Raw genomic sequence first — 23,545 nt, 5'->3', positions numbered from 1 at the left:
ACTGATTTTTTTTAAGTACCTAAAAAACTGTTTGGCACTTTGGATTTCTTCGATCATCTGTAAGCTGCGTAGAGCCGGATAGAGAGAAGAGACTGCCTCCAGACTGCCACGACAAAGCGCCTCCACCACACTGCCTCTGGGGGACAAACACACACACAGTCATATGGGAGAGAGAGAAGAACATCCTGCTGCTGGGTCACTGTCTGGGTGGTGAGAACCTTCAGTGGACAGTGAGGAGAGCTGGAAAGGTCATCAGGGTCTCTTTTCCCTTAGTCACACACATTCACATCACACACACTCACACACACACACACACACACACACACACACACACACACACACACAAAAACACATTCACATCACACACACTCACACATTCACATCACACACACTCACACACACACACACACACACACACACACACACACATTCACATCACACACACTCACACACACACACACACACACACACACACTCACACACACACACACACACACACCACACACACACACACTCACCCACAATAACACACACACACACACACACACACACACACACACACCCACACACTCACACTCACACACACACACACACTCTCACACACACACACACACACTCACACACACACACACCCACACACCCACTCACTCACTCACTCACACTCCTTACACACTCCTTACACACACACACACACACATGCATGCATGCACACACACACACACACACACACACACACACACACACACACACACACACACACACACACAATAACACACCCACCCACACACACCCACACCCACACACACCCACACACTCACACCCACCAACACACATACTCACTCACTCACTCACACACACTCACTGTAAGTTTGATATGTTTACATGTTCCTGATCCTGTGCTCATGCAGCTCGTGTGTGTACCTGGTGTATTTCAGTGTTTGCTGAAACATGAAGAAGTCTTTGTCCTTCAGCGCTTGTAGAGCAGTGAACACAGACTCGTTAAAGCCAGGATTCAGTTTCTCACTCCTGCAAAACATGTGAAATATATTTAATCATCATGACACCACAGCGTTGTCAGGACGTCGAACCTGATTGGTCAGAAGGTGTTGATTATGTTTGTGTAACGGCGCGGCTTGTTTATTAATGTGGACGTGTTCGTTCTGTTGTGTTACTGTTTCTATAGTAACGACTGGACTATATATAAATACACCAAAATATAAGGCTGGATTTTTAAGAGAGAAAAATGTCTACAGTAGTTTTTAATATGATGGTCTGATAAAGATGAATAATGTGTGTGTGTGTATGACAAACAGTATGTACTGATGTTTGTGCAGTGGTGTGTTCATCTATCACACAGAGACGAGCTGTATATGAAGCTATCGCCTCTAAAGAGAGGAAGGAATCTTCGACTTAAAAACTCTTACCTCTCATCTACATCCGTGTCCCACTGCGTGTTCCTCCAGGCTGCCTGGAAGTGAAACTCTCGAAGCTCAGGTGCCCACTCGGCCCCGTGTCTTCTCAGACCCTGCAGGTACGTGTTCAGGATCCCACACAGCCCTAAATTCTGCAAACCCTAAAACACAACATGATGGCTGAGTAACTGTAAGTGAGTAAAATAAACCCTGTTTCGACACTGTGTGAAGGACAGCACAAGTTCTTCTTCACCTCCATTATTCCAACCTGCCTCGTCACCTCAGGGAGATTGGCATGAAGGTCATAGGACGCCAGGGCTTTACCCCACATGGCCTCGTGCTCATACGTCCTGATTCTGGTAAAAAGAATATGGGGAAAAAAGATGGAAATATGTTCAAATAAAAACAAATGCTGTTAGAAGCAAAAGCAAAATCTGCACATATGAGGTGAGGTGACAAATAAAGTCAAACCTAGTGAGAGGATTAATCAGCTTGCCACCTCCACATCCATACAGACTATCAGGCTCCCCGATGCTCCTGTACACCTCAATCAGGATGTCCTGCAAAATGTGCACACAGTAAATCAGTGCACACCAACGCCTCAGACCACCAACCGACTCTATTACCGTACGAGTTACCTGCAGGCTCATGCCCAAGTCTTCTACGCTCTTCTCAGACATACTGCTGATGGACAGGTTTTGACTGCTGTCATCAAAAGTGATCCTGCGTGATGTTCCGGATTGAGCTCTGAAGAAAGGTAACCCATATAAGAAAGGAATATCCACATAAGATTAACCGATAAAGTCAATAATATTGAGAGCAAGGTACGAGGTACGAGACGTCGCTCTCGCCCACTGCTATCCGACTCTACACGAGAGAGTATGATTAATTATTAGGAGCACTACTATAACCAAATTAAGAGGAACATCCACCCTGGCTAGCATAAGGCCTCCTAGCGGTACCTGTGCTTCTCCTCCATGGCGTTGCGGATGTTGTCCACGTAGATCTCGGTGTACAGCAGGGCGGTGAAATGGGCGGAGCAAAGCTGTGCTGCTCGAGCCACTTCCAGGTAGTTCAGATCCAGCCAGAAGTTGGACTCGCACACGGTTCCACACTCAGCACTACAACAGTATTAAGATTCCTTATTATTAGTAACAGTAGAACCAGTTAAGTTAAAGGAAGCATCCGATTTTAACCTGCAAATAATAACCAAGTAGTTTTCACTGAAAAACCTTAAAAACCATCAGAGTTCCATCACAATTTTCCATCACAAAAAAGCTGCAGCAAACTCAAGCATTTCTGATGACGACCATAAAATATTGCCATAACAGATTTGACTGTGTCCTTTACTTCTACACTGAATTAAACACCACTGTCACCATGTTAGTAACTGTTAAAGCCTTTCACGGGGAAAATGTCCCTTAAAGTGACACAAAGGGACGAGAGACACGTTCACAATAACGTGAATAAACACCTGCTCGGTCCCAGCGGTCGTCTCTGCTGTCTGAGGTAGTCGATAACTGCTAGCATGGTGCGTAGAGAACATGTATCTGATTGGCTCTGAGCACCAGCGTCTGTGTCTCCTGCTGAGAAAAGATGTCAGAGATTAATATGACGGTCTGAATATCTACCTCTCCAGGATCCAGGCTGCAGAATGACAGCTATATAAAATAGACACGATGACAGTGTCGAGGTCGTAAACATTATGAAATAGAAAGCTGTACCCGAATCGGACGGCATGGGGGTGTTGGGTCGGCTGCCGGAAACATTCGACCTGCAGCAGCTACTGAAGAAGCGTTGGATGTGTGTGGAGATTAGATCCCTCCATGAGCCATCTCTGTCTTGCAGCAGCATGTCATGGACGAAGAGAGGAAGCATCTTCTGGCAGAAATCTGTTTTCACCTGGAAAAGAAAGGTTCACTGAGGATAACGGGTTACGTCTTAAGTTCTGGAAACACTGACAAACAAATCCTTGGGTCAGAGAAAAATTTCTAATATTTATAATCATCAACTAGTGAATTAATCTCACTAATTATAGGGGTGTTAAATTTGTGCCCTCAGTCCACAGGTTCCACAGTACAACAGGACCTTCCTACTGCACTGACTCACAAACACACTTTGGGTTTGTCAAAAGACACATTGGAGACTCAGAACACACTGAAAAAGGTGCTTTGGCCTAAATAATTATGGAATCCCACCACAGTTCCTTTAACCTGACACCATCACTGCAGTAAAGCACGGTGGCGGTAGCATTATGTTGAGAAGTGCAATGCTTTTTATGCATCAATGTGAGTAAAAATGACCAGTCAAGGTGATGTGGAAATACCTCACAAAGTGCTCTGGTCATGAGCAGGGCTTCACTGCAGACCCCTCCACTATCCAGCAGAGCCATACAAAGGTTCCTTATCCACTCCTGGTGCTTTCCATGCTGCACTAACCATAACTCTGTACTGTCCACTGCATCTCTGGAAGCTGAAGTGACCTCCGGTCTCAACGTCTGCTCCTGGGACCGGCAACAGAAAGATAAACAGTGAGATAGAAGATCAACCGTACAACCAGTTACTGTTTGTATAACACGATACACTGCTTTAAACAGCAACTGGACAACACGACACTGTTTTTGATGGATGTGACATACTTTTGTCATGAAACTTCAAGCAATCACGTAATTTCTGTTCCTCGTCATTGGTTAATTTCCTTGAACCAATTCCTACTGGCCTTAATATAAGATTCCCAAAAGCAAACGTGGTCTGAATTTTGGACCCTGCTGTATTATAGGAACACCAGCTCTCACTCTGAGATACTCACTTTTCTCTTTGCTGAGCGAAACGGACTCAGGTAAAGCAGCATCGGGTCTCTCTGGCTCTTGTGCATCTCCCAGAAATCCAAACCGGACGAAGTGGCCAAAATGTTCTTCAGACACACAGCAGCAGCCTGACGGATAGAGATACTAACACACACACACACACACACACACACCATGGTTAGATACAGGATACATAGGATACACTCAACCTGAATGCTTTAACCATATAGTCTATAAACCCAGTACAGTCTGGGCAGATTAATGCAGAAGGTCACCTGTGGTCCGTCAGTGCGTTGTTCATGCAGCTGAGGATGATGAAGACCCACTGATGATGAACATTTTCAGGATAAAGCGAAGCTGCCTGGGTGTAAATCTGATCGTTCCCATGATGCAGTGCAATGGTAGACAAGTCCACAGGCCCGAGTTCTCCCAAGCAACCTCCAACAGCCTCTGGGAGAAGAAAAGCGAAGGTTAAACATGTGTGAAGAAATATTCAGTAGCCCATTTCTCCTTATTTATTATTTTATTAAATCTTCTTTATCTACACATCCAGAGCAGGTTTGTGGTGAATCCAGAGGGAGAAGATTTCATTAATGAAACCACTGACCACATGCAGTAAAGCACCAGGAAGATCTCACCTAAAATGTCTCGACCTCCCGGATGGTTGGCTGCCAGTTTGCACAGCTGCAGGAGGTTCAGCACCAGCTTGACCAGCACACTGCGAGACGGATCAGCTTTGGGAAAGAAACACTTTAGAATAAGTCTTAAAATTCAAGTACAGGAACCGCTCAGACTTTTATTAGAAGCAGGCTGAGCACAGCTATTTACCCCGGGGGTATTAAACCCTGAGGCAGAGATAGCAGCAGTGTGTGAAGGGTTTATCACATGTACGAAACGACGTGGTGTTAGAATCTTACGGCTTGATGCTTAGCAACAGAAACCAATCTGAAACTGAACGGCGTGTGTTTGTACAGTCACAGAAACCCTGCTGTGTTGGAAATGTAGATGTTTCAGGGAAAAAATAGAAAACAACATTAAATGGTAACAAAAAATGTGTCAATAAAAGCGAAAAGGAGACAGTTTTATTTATAGTGATTAAAAAAGTCTTTTCAGGATAAATTATCTATCTATCTATCTATCTATCTATCTATCTATCTATCTATCTATCTATCTATCTATCTATCTATCTATCTATTTATGAAAATTAGTGAAAAAAATTCAAATTGGAAATCAACAAAACTTAAAAAGCCAAAAAAAAAAAAAATAGCAGAAAGCTGTGAACGACAGACTTTTCCTTTTTTCCCAATAATGTAAAAGAGTGAGACAATTTAAAGCGGCCATGTGCCGTATTTATATATTCATAATCTATGGCAAAAATATGCAAATAATCAGATTATGAACAAGATTAAATTGATAACGCTGATAAAGCATGAGCAGTGAAAGTGACGTGACGTACGGCTATGTACAGTGACTCACACTCAGAATTCGTTCTCTGCATTTGACCCATCCAAAGTGCACACACACACACACACACACACACACACACACACACACACACACACACACACACACACACACACACACACACACACACACACACACAGCAGTGAACACACACACAGCAGTGAACACACACACACACAGCAGTGAACACACACACACACACAGAGCAGTGAACACACACACACACACAGAGCAGTGAACACACACACACAGCAGTGAACACACACACACACACACACACACACACACACAGCAGTGAACACACACACACAGCAGTGAACACACACACACACACACACACACACACAGCAGTGAACACACACACACACACACAAAGCAGTGAACACACACACAGCAGTGAACACACACACACACACAGCAGTGAACACACACACACACACACACACACAGCAGTGAACACACACACACACACACAGCAGTGAACACACACACACACACACACACACACAGCAGTGAACACACACACACAGCAGTGAACACACACAGCAGTGAACACACACAGCAGTGAACACACACAGCAGTGAACACACACAGCAGTGAACACACACAGCAGTGAACACACACACAGCAGTGAACACACACACAGCAGTGAACACACACACACACACACACACACAGCAGTGAACACACACACCATGAACACACACACACACACAGCAGTGAACACACACCATGAACACACACACAGCAGTGAACACACACACACACACACACACACACACACACACACACACAGCAGTGAACACACACACCATGAACACACACACACACACACAGCAGTGAACACACACCATGAACACACACACAGCAGTGAACACACACACACACACACACACACACACACACACACACACACACACACACACACACACACACACACACACACAGCAGTGAACACACACCCGGAGCAGTGGGCAGCCATTTATGCTGTGGCGCCCGGGGAGCAGTTGGGGGGTTCGGTGCCTTGCTCAAGGGCACCTCTGTCCACATGAGTACTGTAAAGTGTGAAAGAAGATAATCCAGGACTCCCATAATGAGTGACGTAATGACCGACAATGATGTCATGACATGAGGACTCCCATAATGAGTGACGTAATGACCGACAATGATGTCATGACATGAGGACTCCCATAATGAATGACGTAATGACCGACAATGATGTCATGACATGAAACGCGTTGGATCCTACGTAAGGTTCATGTTAGCAGGACGTTCGCTATATAATCTAATCCATCTGCTGTATCTGCTATAGAATGTTTTCAGGGATCTCGTACACTGTGGCTGATAATAAAAGATCAATTCTCCAGAGGAAGGTGACAGCTCATCTGTATCCTACTCACCATGACATTCTTTTACCAGCTGCTCAACCTGCTGCTTGTGAGTGTGTAACTGTCTCTTTAAATCCTTTAGACCCTCCAATCGAGTGAGAGGTAACGAGTCACATGACGTCACCAACAAGAAATGCTCGATCTCCTGCAACACAGGAAAAATATCAGTCAAGGTTAAAGCCATGAATGATTTCTTCAAAAGTTTTAAATCGTGATTGCTGATGTTTTTATTCCTTTATGACACATTCTGTGTTTATTTCACACTACAATGAATTGCTAAACAAACAAAGCTCTAAATAAAGACCCTCGTCCGTACCTGTCTGAGACTGAAGGCCCCACAGCTGTATTTGAGCGCGTGCTGTGCTGCTCGGAGCTCGGCGAACGCCGGCCGATCGGGAAAAGGCTCGAGCAGAGGAATCGCTCTCCTTAGATACTCGTTATCTGGGTTCTCAATCACCAGAAACTTGAGCAGACTCAGAACCTGCCACAAAAAATCTCAGCAATGTCACCATGAAACTAAATAAGCACTACGCAACAAAAGCATGTTTAAATGATTTACTACAAGTCTACCTTATAATTTAATGATACACTAATAAGCCTCTTGATGAGGTTCTTCTCTAAGATCTATTAACTTTAACACTGTTTGCAAAATCCTATTTAAGTGAGTAAGTGATTTGCTTGTATTTGCGATACACACGTCGCGGTTCAGCCGTGCGATACGATCACTACTGGTGTGAAAGTGCACTGAACACAAACTTCTTCTGCTCTGCTCATGCATGCAGAGATCCAGGGGTCAGAGTTATAACAAACCTGCTGAGATATGGCAGGCTGCTCGGTGACTTGTGCTGTCAGAGTTCCCACAATGACCTGTAGGTGGCTCTCTAGAGCATCGTCACAGAAGTGGATGGCCGTGTGGCACACGGTGTTGAGCAGGTCACAGCACAGAGCGAGACTGCGGGCAGAAACCTCGTCCTGATGCCCTGACCTGAGGAAAAGTAACCACTTAGTTTAATCTACTTAAGCAGCTTAAGGCCTTAAAGAGAGAAGAAACATTTCAAGAAAAATTAAAACCTTTGTGTGTGTGTGTGTGTGTGTGTGTGTGTGTGTGTGTGTGTGTGTGTGTGTGTGTGGACCTGCTGTTGATGTGGTGTATAAGGGTGTAGATGATATCCCTCAGGACGAAGGCCCACGCTCCTCCCAGTGTGTGTGTGTGTGTGTGTGTGTGTGTGTGTGTGTGTGTGTGTATGTGTGTGTGTGTGGACCTGCTGTTGATGTGGTGTATAAGGGTGTAGATGATATCCCTCACGACGACGGCCCACGCTACTCCGTGTGTGTGTGTGTGTGTGTGTGTGTGTGTGTGTGTGTGTGTGTGTGTGTGGACCTGCTGTTGATGTGGTGTATAAGGGTGTAGATGATATCCCTCAGGACGAAGGCCCACGCTCCTCCCAGTGTGTGTGTGTGTGTGTGTGTGTGTGGACCTGCTGTTGATGTGGTGTATAAGGGTGTAGATGATATCCCTCAGGACGAAGGCCCACGCTCCTCCCAGTGTGTGTGTGTGTGTGTGTGTGTGTGTGTGTGTGTGTATGTGTGTGTGTGTGGACCTGCTGTTGATGTGGTGTATAAGGGTGTAGATGATATCCCTCAGGACGAAGGCCCACGCTCCTCCCTGTGTGTGTGTGTGTGTGTGTGTGTGTGTGTGTGTGTGTGTGTGTGTGGACCTGCTGTTGATGTGGTGTATAAGGGTGTAGATGATATCCCTCAGGACGAAGGCCCACGCTCCTCCCAGTGTGTGTGTGTGTGTGTGTGTGTGTGTGTGTGTGTGTGTGTGTGTGTGTGTGTGTGTGTGTGTGGACCTGCTGTTGATGTGGTGTATAAGGGTGTAGATGATATCCCTCAGGACGAAGGCCCACGCTCCTCCCAGTGTGTGTGTGTGTGTGTGTGTGTATGTGTGTGTGTGTGTGGACCTGCTGTTGATGTGGTGTATAAGGGTGTAGATGATATCCCTCAGGACGAAGGCCCACGCTCCTCCCAGTGTGTGTGTGTGTGTGTGTGTGTGTGTGTGTGTGTGTGTGTGTGTGTGTGTGTGTGTGTGTGGACCTGCTGTTGATGTGGTGTATAAGGGTGTAGATGATATCCCTCAGGACGAAGGCCCACGCTCCTCCCAGTGTGTGTGTGTGTGTGTGTGTGTGTGTGTGTGTGTGTGTGTGTGTGTGTGTGTGTGTGTGTGTGTGTGTGTGTGGACCTGCTGTTGATGTGGTGTATAAGGGTGTAGATGATATCCCTCAGGACGAAGGCCCACGCTCCTCCCAGACCATCTTTAACCTCACAGAGCAGCAGGTTGACAAACAGGTGATACATCATGAGGATGCGATGCCTCTCGTAGGCGTTGGTGGTCTCGGCTGCTCGCTGGCACACTGAGGTCAGAATCTTCTGTATGGACATCTACAAGACAGAATAAGACACAAATACACACAAATAAAATACAGAACTAAAATAAAAATAATATAGAATTACAGGAATCTGTGTAACATCTGTAATATTAGTGAATAATATCAGGATCTTACTGGAGTCTTGGACAGAATGGCTACCAGTGACCTGTGACTGGTGCTGTGACACTTGCTGAGGTAACCTAGTGTCGCTTTAATCACATGTGAGCTGAAGAACGGTGGATTTGGAGCAGGATCCAGTTCCCTACACACAACACACACACAAACTTTACACAAATCAGGCACCGAATCTATAAGGAGGGATAAGGAACACAAGACATTAACACAAAAGACTATAAATCACAACAAGAACTAAATATATATATAATTAATTCACCCAATAAACTTCTGCAGGTCTCCTCTTTCGGCAGCGTCTGCGCCCTCGTACAGGGTCATCAGCAGCTCCACGACAATCTCTGCCAGGTTGCCGCATATCAGACTGTCAATTTGCTGCGAAACAGAAACATCAGCACACGTGGAAATGTTCAAACAATCAGTGTGGACATTTTACACTCTGTCTGTTATTTAAGAACATTAAATTTAATATTTTCTTCAATTCGAATTAAATCTCTTTATCTCGGTGTGATAAAGGTGGTGTGTGTCGACAGAGACGTTTTCACATAGATTCCCTCCCACCACAGAAATGTTGTTACTTTGACAGGTAAAGGGCTAAAACCTCCTGGACTATCTGGTGTACACGGTTTAGTGTCCGTACCTGTTTCCCCAGACACTGGTCGTCCTTCAGCAGTTCATAAACCTGGTGCGCGTTCTCTCTCTGTCTCGCAGCCTCGGCGTCATGGCCGGGGACGGCGAAGTGGGGCAGGATGTTCACCATGATTTTAGGAAAGCAGTTGGCTACCAGCTGCCTCCAGTCCTGCTTCAGGTGACTCGCAATAGATTTCACCTGCTCAAAGTCATTCAGGAAGACCAAGCGTGGGATGAGAACATGATACGACGACCTGAAATGCAGAAAAAACATCGGACGGCATGAAGTAAAGCCGTCCATCGTGTTCGTCTGAGAATCACAAAAAACTATGATCTATTTTTCTCCTTTAAAACTTCATTCATTCAATCATTCACTCGTTCATCTTCTACCGCTTATCCGAACTTCTCGGGTCACGGGGAGCCTGTGTCTATCTCAGGCGTCATCGGGCATCGAGGCAGGATACACCCTGGACGGAGTGCCAACCCATCACAGGACACACACACACACTCTCATTCACTCACACACTCACACACTACGGACAATTTCCCAGAGATGCCAATCAACCTACCATGCATGTCTTTGGACCGGGGGAGGAAACCGGAGTACCCGGAGGAAACCCCCGAGGCACGGGGAGAACATGTAAACTCCACACACACAAGGAGGAGGTGGGAATCGAACCCCGACCCTGGAGGTGTGAGGGGAACGTGCTAACCGCTAAGCCACCGTGCCCCCCCTCTCCTTTAAAAATTGTAACCATAAAATAAAATGTATAATAAAACGGTTTCTTCTGAATCTTAATGGTCTTCATGTGTAACTGTGGTACCTGTAAAACTCCTCCAGACTGCTGTAGTTTAAAAGCACATAAGGGAAGGACTGCAGTGTGTAGGTGATGTCCGTCTGTCTCTGGTTCAGCCACTCAGCCACCAGGTAGTTCAGATGAGAGCAGACAAACGCCTCAGAGCTTCTGTAGCCCAGAGAAAGAGAAACGCTCACCAACACCTGTGCAGTGAAAGCAAAATGATTAACATTGCTAGTAAACTACAGAAGGACTTTCTCAGCACCTGAAATGGTCCTAAACCCTGGTTAAAGGGAATCCTGCGTTATCCTGCTTCCTGTTTCACACTCAGCTCATCCTCAAACATTACATAAATACAGATGTTTCTACACCTCTTTAAAGCAACAACAGACCTGTGTTTAATCTGCAGCGTCCACGTTTAATCGTCTGACCTCATCTCAGAATATTCATTCATTCATTCATTTCCTACCGCTTATCCGAACTTCTCGGGTCACGGGGAGCCTGTGCCTATCTCAGGCGTCGTCGGGCATCGAGGCAGTATACACGGCGCACACACACACACACACACACACACACACTCTCATTCACACACACACACTCACACACTACGGACAATTTTCCAGAGATGCCAATCAACCTACCATGCATGTCTTTGGACCGGGGGAGGAAACCGGAGTACCCGGAGGAAACCCCCGAGGCACGGGGAGAACATGCAAACTCCACACACACAAGGTGGAGGTGGGAATCGAACCCCCGACCCTGGAGGTGTGATGGGAACGTGCTAACCGCTAAGTCACTGTGCCCCCCTCTCAGAATATTATAATATATTATAATGTAAGTAATAAAGTTAGGCTATTAGGACGTGGTACAAACCAAACTGAAACAAAACAAATATAAATGTCACCATGACCTGTTTACGGTGACCTCATACACACTCGTTCCTTCTCGCTGCTTTCTTAGGCACCTTTTTAATCATGTTCTCCTCGATGTTGTTCTCCTTGCACGACTGAAAGAGAGCGAACAGCGCCTGTTTCTCACACACGGGGCTGCAGCACATCACCACCGACAGACTTTTCAGCAGAGTTGACCGTCGGTTAAAGGTCTCATCAGGAAGGTCTTCTGGGGACTCGTTTCTCTGTAAGAAGCAGAATGAAGTGAAGTGCACTAGCTGTGTGGAATAAACACGGCAGAAGAATAACAGCCTTTGTGTTTCACACCTGAGTGAGCAACAGATCTGCTTTATTTCTGATTCTTTCCTTTAGATATTTCATACGATATGCGACGGGTAAATAGTGTCATCTGAAAATCGGACATTTTTCTGCATTGGAAGCTGAGGGATCGTTCTCAAAACGTCCAGAGACCTGCCTCATCTCCCAGACAGTGCAGCATGTCCACTCCACACGTCTCCACATGCTGTCCATCACGCTCACTAACGCCTGCACTGCTGGTTGTCGCTCATATCACAGTCACCATTGACTGATTTCTCACTCTGTGTCTTTCAGCTGCTCTTAAACGAGATTACGGCTTCCCAAGAGGACGAGAACGCACAGTTATTCCACGGGACTTACCGGGATCTTTGTCCCCTCTTGTGCCTTCAGGTAGACGTTCTCAAAGGCTGTTTGCTGGTGTTTTAATGGGAGCATCTTCTTCTGCTCTTTTCCACAAACCACCTTCTCCAGGAACAGTCTGTAGACGTCAGAGGTGCAGGATGAGACACGGACAGCGCTTTCGTTACTATTGGGTCATTTTATTATACGTGACATGTCAGGTTTTATATCAGCGTCGTGTAAGTATTTATTTTAAAACACCTTTCTACGTTCATGGCCGCCTGCATGCGAACAAGATGGTGAGGTTCTGCCAGGTGTGAGGGCAAAACCACACAAGCTGGAAGCTCCTCCTCTCTCAGGGATAAGACCGCCCACTTACAGCAAGGATCGACCTACACAAACACCAAAGTAATTCATTATTAAACATTAAATATGCCTTCAGTCCTGCTTTATAGTTTATGTTGCCTCCACAGTCCAGTTGAATTCTCTGTGACTGGTAAGAAGGTGCTCCATGCTGAGAACTCTTCATTTATCCCTCACATTATACAGAGTTATTCCCTCTCACTAGCCGGTCTATTTTGTGTACCACGAGTCCTTCTCAAGGCACAAGGGCACAATCACACACCCATTTTACAGACAATTTAGAGATGAGAACAGCTAATCGTACACGGGGACCCTCGGAGCCGCAGCCATAAATATTCTTACCTCCATTAAAGCGAGTAAACAGCGTCCCAGTGCTGCCCTTACTGCTGAAGTGCATTTGCCACTTTTACCCAAGATGCTGTGAAGGATAAAAAATTGAGAAAAATCTGAGCTTTCGGTTTAGAAAATCTTTCTAGTATACGATATTTATCTTTACAAATATTTATCTTAGTCTTTTGTACTTAACACTGTATTATTATCTGATCTTAAACATTATACATTATGCAATAATATCTAAATTAAACGCAAGTCCTGAGCTCTCCAGAGGGTGGCGCCATGGGCCGAGTGCACAGCCACACTGAGCTGCCTGGTCTGCAGTCTATCCACAGCAGGAACACAGTGAAAGTATAACTACTCCTCTGTGGTCAAGAGCTTTTGTTCACTGAAGACCACAGAGAGAAGGAGAAGGAGCTTCATCCTGCAGGTCCTTTAGTGATGGAGTTTGGACTTTTTCTTGGACTTAACACTTACTACTTAACATCATATACTGCACTACAACACGCTTCTGCAACTCATCTGTATTCATTTACTAGATTTTATATTTTCTATAACTTGAATATGTAACAATTGCACACACACACACACACACACACACACACACACACACACACACACACACACTTACACACCCATTCACACACCAGACTACAGCTCGTATCTGCACCAGAGGAGAAGCTTCTGAAGCACCAGGAGAACATGCACACATGCGGCAGAGGTGGGAGTCGAACCACCGACCCTGTAGGTTGTTCATGTTAATGGTATTAATATTCTTACGGTGCTGTTTGTATCGTTACCCACCAGAAGCCCGAGAGCACTTGCAGCACCACCCCCCGAACATGACCCATGTCCTCGCCCTGCTCAGGTGGGCTGTACAAGCAGTGCACGCACGGCAGCAGCGCCAACAGGATGGTACAGCACATCTCCTGATCCAGCCGATAATGAGAACATATGTCTCTGTTAAAAATATTTAAAAAAAGAAATTTGGTTATGAGGTCATTTATCCTTAAGACAACGTTTACTGACCCTTTGGAAATATTTTAAATAAAAATGAAAACCGTTCTGATGTTTGACTTCCAAAAGGTTCAGAGCAAGTGGCTTGAGCCACACATCAGCAGCAGAGACCGAGGTTTATGACGGTGTACAGTAGGCGTCAGGGAAGATCTAATGATACGAGCAAACATTTCTTACGCCAGAGGTTTGAGCAGCAGGTCGAACTCGTCGGCTTTCAGAGTCATCATCGTCTCAGCAGGAAGCACCTTCAGCAGGACCAGATACTGCACAGGGACAAGACCAGAAAGTGGCTTAGATGCACAACAGATATCATTTATTAACAACATTTCATTTATCCTTCTGCCATAAATCCCACTTGTCTAACTTACAGAGCTGCTTTATGACTGGAATGTTTTAACCCGTTGTCTTGTTATACGATTCGCCCACATTTAGCTTTATTTATTTATTTGTTCCGTGTATCGGGGGTGTAAACTTTTGCATACAAGTTCACCACCTGCTGTGCTATGGGGTCGACTGTGGAACATTCTCCTAAAGTTCCTCCTCGAACAAGATGAAATATCAGAATCGTTATCAAAGCCCAGACGCATTCTCACGGCTCTCACCATGTGGAGGTGCAGCGGTTTGGCACAGTCCATCAGATCCAGAAGTTTTAGCAGCTTGCGCCGAAGGTCCAGGGGTTTAAAGGTGAGTCCGGTACCGAGTTCAAACGACGTGCAGAGTGAGAGAAACTCCAGAGTGTCCAGGAAGGTCAGGTCCTGTTTGGTCAGGTGCTCCTGTGAGAGAGGGCTCTTCGCTCCTGAATAAACACAGTTACGTATCAGATCTAGTTATTTACTCTGCTGACATCAGACTCTTCTCTAACTGTGTTTCTTTATAAACTCACACATCTCTCATTAACGTGAGCGACGAATTAAACATCGTTACACAAAAGTGTTATGACGTGAAGTGGTTTATTTCTTCTTTACCATGAACGTTCCTTCCATCACTTTCCCCTGAAGTTAATAATATGCAGCTTATTACAGAACAGCTGCACAAGTCCACCTCATCCATCCTGCAGACTGTTCCATGGGGGAACTTTATACTTTTAGTTGTAGCTCTAAGGGGCTTTTTACCCCTGGTCACTTCCTGCGTTTTCTGTGATCCGACGGTAAAAAGACCAGGTCTAAATGCCCTCCGAAACGTTTTGGAGACGGATATAAACCCGATGGTACAAACCCCTTCAGGAGGTGGTCTGGGACGCGTTTCAGATGAAACTGGACAGGTGTAAATGCATGTGGTTGTTCAAGCCACATACGTCAGCGCTAAACTCCTCCCAAACGGAACTACGTCACTCGCAGTTGAGTCTCACAGTCGTGCATCGCGCCAGAAACGAAAATGAGGTCAAATATATTAGCATTTTGGGCGGGAGTAAAAAGATCAGATCGATATCCGATTCGCCGAGACGCGTTTATGTGGCACAAATCAGACAGCTATCGGATCAGAGACAACACACGAAGTGACCGGGTGTAAAAAGGCACTTAGTCAGTGATGACACTGGAGACTCCTTCTGTAAATGTTAAATAAACATCTGCCTACAGAGAACTTCACTCTATCTATAACCACACATCTGTTTATTATTAGCAGTAGATTGTATGGAGTGTTTGACTGCTCAGTGTCACCAGGAGGCATGATGGCAGACGTGTGTCCACGCCGGTAGAAGTTTAAAAGAAGAATCTCGTGCTTGCGATTTTCACCAATTCAAGTCGTTCTTTTACAATAAACTTGTGAAGAAAACTTTCAAAAGAAAAGCAGAAGCAAAAGTTGTAGAGGAACTGATGTGTATAAATCCTGTGAATACGTATTAGAGCACTGAACTGGACGAATCAACACCTCCTATCCAAACAGAATCAGGAACCGAGCAGAACTTTTGGTATAAGGTCATTTCATGGTCCATAACAATTCTCTGCATTGTGTTTATTACTTTAGTACCTAAGCCGTGTTGGGAATCGGTCAAGTCAGTGTTGAGCGTCTGCGTGGCGTCGCTGCTCTGCCGTGTGCCGTCGCTCTCGTCAAACAGATCGACTTCCTCCTGCGGGTTCTCCTCCAGTTGTGTTCTGCTCACCTCCATGTCATCAGGACTGTTATCTACTCCTGCACTGTCTCTTTTAGCAGAGTTTCCTAGCTGTGGAGTCGTTCAACACAAAGGTATCACAGATCACACAGACTGCTTCATACAGCATCACTTATACTGTGTGTGTTTAATGTAGTGTTCTTAAGCAGCATTAAATGGCACTAATAGCTTCTCTGCCTCCATCTGAAGTAGTTAGATGTTATAATGGTGGTTATTACTCTATAATAACTGTTATTACACTGAAATGATTCATCACACTTCACAGCTTCTGCACACTTGTATGAAGTTCACTGTGTAACTGCAGGTAAAAGCTATAAAGAGCAATAAGGTGTGTGTGAGACTTACCATCATCTTACAGATTTCTGACAGCTCACTCAGCAGACGAGCAGGAAGAGTCTTCATGATTAATCTGCGGGAGACTGTAGAGACACTGTCCTGTCCGAGACAAACACTGCGTTACATTCACACGTACTGAAACTCTATTGTTATTGTGGGGAGTTTTATCATTATTATTATTATTATTATTATTATTATTATTATTATTATTATTATTAATCTTCTTCTTGTTCTTGTTATGCCCTAAAATCTTGCAGACCAAATCAAAGTGATCTTGCAGCTGAGAGACATGAAACTCTGAGGGCTGCTAAAATGCCACCAGTCTACAACACTGCAGTCTCACCCCGACTGGCCACATGATGGCGCTACAGTAACCAGAACAAAATTTACAAAAGTGCCCATAACTTTTCGACCGTATGTCCCACTAAATCTTCGACTTCAGTTCCATCGTTCCAACAATTTTCTGTCATGTGACCTTTAAGAGCAGCACCAACATCTTTAGTGTCTTGTCACAGAACATTGTCTCACGGCAGAAACACGGCGACTAAACACACCTTTATCAACCAAAAATTGTTTAGAATTATTGTTGTTGTAAAAAACACTTGTGACTTTTCCTGCACCATCCTTCAGAACTGCACCAAGCTTTTCCTCACATCGTCTTCAGACATTTCTGTGTGCTTTATTTAAATTTTCTTCATAGATCTCACCATTTGGGTAAAAGACGTCTGAGAATAGAACAGCGAGAGTCACAAGACATTTACACCAAACGTATAAAAGGTCCCAGAGGACACGTGACCTTCTGGTCTGGAGATCTTACAGATTTTTTTCTTACAGATCTTACAGCTTCTGTAGAATCTGTCCTGAAATCATGGATGTGTATTTTACCCAGTCAACGTCATCATCTGCTTCCATCTCCAATTTAAACTCTTATTCCTGATTATTGCCTGATGAGACGTTTGTATAAAAAGGAGCTCTTGTTTTTCCAACACATTTGTCTTTATAATGAAGGGATGAGAACAAACTCACTTGGTTCTTGCTGCTGATGATTTCTGAGCACATCTTCATCACAGATTTAAGCACAGACAGAGTTTCATCTTCATGTAACTTGGTCTTTGTGGAGGTGACGTACTCACTGAAGTCCTGAGCTACGGTCTGCAGACGACAGAGACGTCTTTGAGTGAGAAATGTCTGAAATACACACGTCTTAGGGACAGCTTTATCTTTTACACTCGTACCTTGGCTGTTTGAAACAGAGGAGTGTGACACACACTTTCCTCAGTGAGGAGTCCGATACAGACGAAGGCACCCAGTGTTCCAGTCAGAAGGCTCAAGCAGCTCACCATACACACTGGGGACGTATTAGGGCTCTAAATAATAAATAAAAGTCAACTGTTTACTGAAACACTAAAGTTAGACGTTATAATAAATTACAGAACACAACATCATTTTGCTCAAAATTAAATTTTACACTTATTATTATTTATAGTCGTCCAGCTTCAGTGGAATCAGCAGCTCGGGTGAGGACACGGAGGACACGGAGGACATGGAGGCTTAAAGGTGCTTACTAAATAAATAAATAATATGAATAAGGATGTGACTAACATCAGGAGAGAAGGAGTTGAGGAGATGGTCAGCTACGGCCTGAAGACTCCGTTCCACTCGTGACCTGAGAGAGTCGATCACAGTGAGCTGAGGTTTTTCTTGACATCTTCGATGACGTTGGTTTTCTTCTGCTGCACGGTGCGAGGCCACATCATCAAAACTGACCTGCAGGTACAGTGTCTCGATTTCATTCAGTAGGGCTCTCGGTTCAGCGGGACGACCTGGTGGAGACGTGCTGGAGAGGACAAAGACAGAGAAAGGTCAGCAGCTTTAAAAATGGATGCAGAACAAGAGACTTAAACAAACTGAGGACACAAACTGAGGACTGAAGTGGAGACAAACTGAGGCGACAAACTGAGGACTGAAGTGGAGACAAACTGAGGAGACAAACTGAGGACTGAGGTGGAGACAAACTGAGGTCTGAAGTGGAGACAAACTGAGGAGACAAACTGAGGACTGAAGTGGAGACAAACTGAGGTCTGAAGTGGAGACAAACTGAGGAGACAAACTGAGGACTGAGGTGGAGACAAACTGAGGTCTGAAGTGGAGACAAACTGAGGAGACAAACTGAGGTCTGAAGTGGAGACAAACTGAGGAGACAAACTGAGGACTGAGGCAAACTGAGGAGACAAACTGAGGACTGTGGTGGACAAACTGAGGACTGAAGTGGAGACAAACTGAGGACTGAAGTGGAGACAAACTGAGGACTGAAGTGGAGACAAACTGAGGACTGAAGTGGAGACAAACTGAGGAGACAAACTGAGGACTGTGGTGGACAAACTGAGGACTGAAGTGGAGACAAACTGAGGACTGAAGTGGAGACAAACTGAGGACTGAAGTGGAGACAAACTGAGGACTGAAGTGGAGACAAACTGAGGAGACAAACTGAGGACTGTGGTGGACAAACTGAGGACTGAAGTGGAGACAAACTGAGGTCTGAGATGGAGACAAACTGAGGACTGAGGTAGAGACAAACTGAGGACTGAGGTGGAGAATAACTGAGGACTGAAGTGGAGAATAACTGAGGTCTGAGGTGGAGACAAACTGAGGACTGAGGTGGAGACAAACTGAGGACTGAAGTGGAGAATAACTGAGGTCTGAGGTGGAGACAAACTGAGGACTGAGGTGGAGACGAACAGGTCTGAGATGGAGACAAACTGAGGACTGAGGTGGAGACAAACGGAGGTCTGAGGTGGAGACAAACAGGTCTGAGGTGGAGACAAACAGGTCTGAGGTGGAGACAAACCCTACAGAAAACTTGACCCTGTGTAATCACAGTGTGTTTGTTCCTGGTTCCACACAACATCGGTCTGGGTTCAGATTCAGCTGATTCTAACTAAACCCAGTTACATTTGTGTTCATGTCACAACACCATCACACATTATTAAGTCACCAGGACATCTCACATTTCTGTGTCCAAAAACATCCCCCTGTGTTGTAGAGACTAATGATGTCATCATCAGCTAAAACCCACACACAGGTTTATTTACTTCCTGTAAGTGCAGACCTCACACCACCTCCTACAGGTTTGGTATCGCTCAGTGTTTCCTGCTCCACAGATCCCACATTACTAGTCTTATAGTTAACACCACATCTCGTTACTCACCACTCTGGTTGATGGGAACTCATCAGATACCACATTCCTGCCACGGAATCTTTCATCGTTAAAGCCACCAGAATTTTCGGGATAAGATTTAGAGGAAAATTCCTGCAAACAACAACAACAACAACAACAACAACAACAGTCTTAAAAAATAAATCCATAAATGAAATCCCCAAACTCTAAAATAATAAAGCTCTGTAGCAGAATGTCTAAATGTCCTGAAAACTACATCACAATGACAGAGGAACGTATTTGTATTACACAGAGCTAAACATCTGGATTACACCCCAATGTGCTGAACTCTCCGTCCTGAAGAGTGCCAATATTTTTGTCATTTTGATAGAAAGGTATTTATTCATTTTGAAAAACAATAAAGACCTGCAGATGATCGGGTGAAGCCTGACGCTCTCCTCCATCTCATCGCTCTGCTCATTCATCAGCAGCCAGTCAATGATGGCTTCCTTCAGCGAGGTTGGAGAACCGGTCTCCAGCAGCACAGACGACACACACTCGGTACTGTACACGCTCCTCGGAACCGAACACTCACACAAGGCCTGGGCGAGGCTGAGAGCCGAAACCCTGAGGAACACGAGGTGAAGGAGAAAATGTGTGTTCATTACTGCAGGATCCTGCTATGTGGTCTGGTGACTGTAGGTGTTCCTAATAAAGTGGCCTGTAAGTATAATAATGTGTCTGAATCGGAGTTACACATCTTCAGATACGATACAGACAGGTAAGAGCCTCGTATCACATTTAATTTTATTCTGAATAACATTTTGTACTCACTGTAGTAATCTCTGTACTTTATACAAACATTTATAAACCTAGCTACAGGTTTGGAGCAGGCGAGATCTCCAAAACTACTCACACAGACGGTTTACACACGGCACCAGAGAAGAGCTTCCAGAACTCTCTGTCGACGGGCACGAGGTGGCACTGCACCAGGGTTTGTAACAGCTCTAGACACAGAGCCTCGGTGTGGGCAGCACTGACACCTCGCACTGCCAGCGCCCACACTCGGGCCCAGATCCGGCCCAGTTCCGCCGACGGAGCCTGGCTCTTTCCTGAGATTTTGCTCTGGCACAAAGCCACCTGTTTCAGGCAGCGCAGCACGTACGAGCCCCTCTCTCCTCGACGTTGCTGCTCGCCCAGCAGTTGGCACAGCAGAGACAGCAGAGGGGGCATCTCCTGGGCAGGAAGCATGGAGGGGTACTTAGACGCCAGGGCAGCTGTCACCTGTAGCCTGGAGACGCAAACGAATATAACATAAACTTACTGCGCATCACATTCTATCGTCTCCTGTTCTTTCTTATTATTTATGTTCTCTCTTTAAGTTATGTCTCTTTTTAAAACTTAGCTCTTAAATTGAGGTTATTTATATGTAGAGCGTAAAAAGGAGGAGGAGGCCGAGTTTATCCTTCATCCTTTCCTTTGTACACTGTATATAACACTGTATACTGTATATAACACTGTATATAACACTGTATATAACTGTATATAACTGTATATAACTGTGTATAACTGTATATAACACTGTATATAACTGTATATAACTGTATATAACACTGTATATAACTGTATATAACTGTGTATATAACACTGTATATAACTGTATATAACTGTATATAACACTGTATATAACTGTATATAACTGTGTATATAACACTGTATATAACACTGTATATAACTGTATATAACACTGTGTATAACACTGTATATAACTGTATATAACAGTATATAACACTGTATATAACAGTATATAACACTGTGTATAACACTGTATATAACTGTATATAACACTGTATATAACTGTATATAACACTGTATATAACTGTATATAACACTGTATATAACACTGTATATAACACTGTATATAACACTGTGTATAACACTGTGTATAACACTGTGTATAACACTGTATATAACTGTATATAACACTGTATATAACTGTATATAACACTGTATATAACACTGTGTATAACTGTATATAACACTGTATATAACTGTATATAACTGTATATAACACTGTATATAACTGTATATAACACTGTATATAACACTGTATATAACTGTATATAACACTGTATATAACTGTATATAACACTGTATATAACTGTATATACACTGTATATAACACTGTATATAACTGTATATAACTGTATATAACTGTATATAACACTGTATATAACACTGTGTATAACTGTATATAACACTGTATATAACACTGTGTATAACTGTATATAACACTGTATATAACTGTATATAACACTGTATATAACTGTATATAACACTGTGTATAACTGTATATAACACTGTATATAACACTGTATATAACACTGTATATAACACTGTGTATAACTGTATATAACACTGTATATAACTGTATATAACACTGTATATAACACTGTGTATAACTGTATATAACACTGTATATAACACTGTGTATAACTGTATATAACACTGTATATAACTGTATATAACACTGTATATAACTGTATATAACACTGTGTATAACTGTATATAACACTGTATATAACACTGTATATAACACTGTGTATAACTGTATATAACACTGTATATAACACTGTGTATAACTGTATATAACACTGTATATAACTGTATATAACACTGTATATAACTGTATATAACACTGTGTATAACTGTATATAACACTGTATATAACACTGTATATAACACTGTGTATAACTGTATATAACACTGTATATAACTGTATATAACACTGTATATAACTGTATATAACACTGTATATAACACTGTGTATAACTGTATATAACACTGTATATAACACTGTATATAACTGTATATAACACTGTATATAACAGTGTATATAACACTGTATATAACACTGTATATAACACTGTATATAACTGTATATAACACTGTATATAACACTGTATATAACTGTATATAACACTGTATATAACAGTGTATATAACACTGTATATAACACTGTATATAACTGTATATAACACTGTATATAACACTGTATATAACACTGTATATAACACTGTATATAACTGTATATAACACTGTATATAACACTGTGTATAACTGTATATAACACTGTATATAACACTGTATATAACTGTATATAACTGTATATAACACTGTGTATAACTGTATATAACTGTATATAACACTGTGTATAACTGTATATAACACTGTATATAACTGTATATAACACTGTATATAACACTGTGTATAACTGTATATAACTGTATATAACACTGTGTATAACTGTATATAACACTGTATATAACAGTGTATATAACTGTATATAACTGTATATAACACTGTATATGACACTGTGTATAACTGTATATAACACTGTATATAACACTGTGTATAACTGTATATAACACTGTATATAACACTGTGTATAACTGTATATAACACTGTATATAACACTGTATATAACACTGTGTATAACTGTATATAACACTGTATATAACTGTATATAACTGTATATAACACTGTATATAACACTGTATATAACTGTATATAACACTGTATATAACTGTATATAACACTGTATATAACTGTATATAACTGTAT

At 43.3% G+C, this 23,545-nt stretch overlaps 1 protein-coding gene across 5 annotated transcripts in view; it reads right to left on the bottom strand.

Annotated features, from left to right (window-relative positions):
* The window catches only part of atm (ATM serine/threonine kinase), a 43,831-nt gene that overhangs the window by 10,837 nt on the left and 9,449 nt on the right, over positions 1-23,545 (bottom strand). For 4 of the 5 annotated variants that reach the window (XM_047806668.1, XM_047806671.1, XM_047806669.1 and 1 more), the window contains 36 exons: positions 20,838-21,212; positions 20,348-20,548; positions 19,973-20,074; positions 18,367-18,601; positions 18,000-18,131; positions 17,791-17,916; positions 16,774-16,863; positions 16,287-16,479; positions 14,921-15,114; positions 14,496-14,581; positions 14,106-14,261; positions 13,311-13,386; positions 12,867-12,997; positions 12,627-12,744; positions 12,023-12,193; positions 11,086-11,261; positions 10,272-10,515; positions 9,894-10,006; positions 9,635-9,761; positions 9,313-9,512; positions 7,881-8,055; positions 7,387-7,551; positions 7,083-7,215; positions 4,857-4,952; positions 4,494-4,668; positions 4,221-4,362; positions 3,739-3,915; positions 3,137-3,314; positions 2,887-2,998; positions 2,375-2,533; positions 2,051-2,159; positions 1,884-1,972; positions 1,666-1,768; positions 1,425-1,573; positions 922-1,026; positions 20-136 (listed from right to left, as the gene is read on the bottom strand). In XM_047806668.1, the coding sequence (XP_047662624.1) occupies positions 20-136; positions 922-1,026; positions 1,425-1,573; positions 1,666-1,768; positions 1,884-1,972; positions 2,051-2,159; positions 2,375-2,533; positions 2,887-2,998; positions 3,137-3,314; positions 3,739-3,915; positions 4,221-4,362; positions 4,494-4,668; positions 4,857-4,952; positions 7,083-7,215; positions 7,387-7,551; positions 7,881-8,055; positions 9,313-9,512; positions 9,635-9,761; positions 9,894-10,006; positions 10,272-10,515; positions 11,086-11,261; positions 12,023-12,193; positions 12,627-12,744; positions 12,867-12,997; positions 13,311-13,386; positions 14,106-14,261; positions 14,496-14,581; positions 14,921-15,114; positions 16,287-16,479; positions 16,774-16,863; positions 17,791-17,916; positions 18,000-18,131; positions 18,367-18,601; positions 19,973-20,074; positions 20,348-20,548; positions 20,838-21,212 (5,430 nt within the window). The remainder of the gene's footprint in view (positions 1-19; positions 137-921; positions 1,027-1,424; positions 1,574-1,665; positions 1,769-1,883; positions 1,973-2,050; positions 2,160-2,374; positions 2,534-2,886; positions 2,999-3,136; positions 3,315-3,738; positions 3,916-4,220; positions 4,363-4,493; positions 4,669-4,856; positions 4,953-7,082; positions 7,216-7,386; positions 7,552-7,880; positions 8,056-9,312; positions 9,513-9,634; positions 9,762-9,893; positions 10,007-10,271; positions 10,516-11,085; positions 11,262-12,022; positions 12,194-12,626; positions 12,745-12,866; positions 12,998-13,310; positions 13,387-14,105; positions 14,262-14,495; positions 14,582-14,920; positions 15,115-16,286; positions 16,480-16,773; positions 16,864-17,790; positions 17,917-17,999; positions 18,132-18,366; positions 18,602-19,972; positions 20,075-20,347; positions 20,549-20,837; positions 21,213-23,545) is intronic. The other variant, XM_047806670.1, reaches the window with a different exon arrangement.

The sequence above is a fragment of the Tachysurus fulvidraco genome, chromosome 22 (assembly GCF_022655615.1).
Source record: "Tachysurus fulvidraco isolate hzauxx_2018 chromosome 22, HZAU_PFXX_2.0, whole genome shotgun sequence".
In the NCBI taxonomy this organism is placed as follows: Eukaryota; Metazoa; Chordata; class Actinopteri; order Siluriformes; family Bagridae; genus Tachysurus; species Tachysurus fulvidraco.
This window is presented reverse-complemented; position numbering and strand designations above follow the sequence as displayed.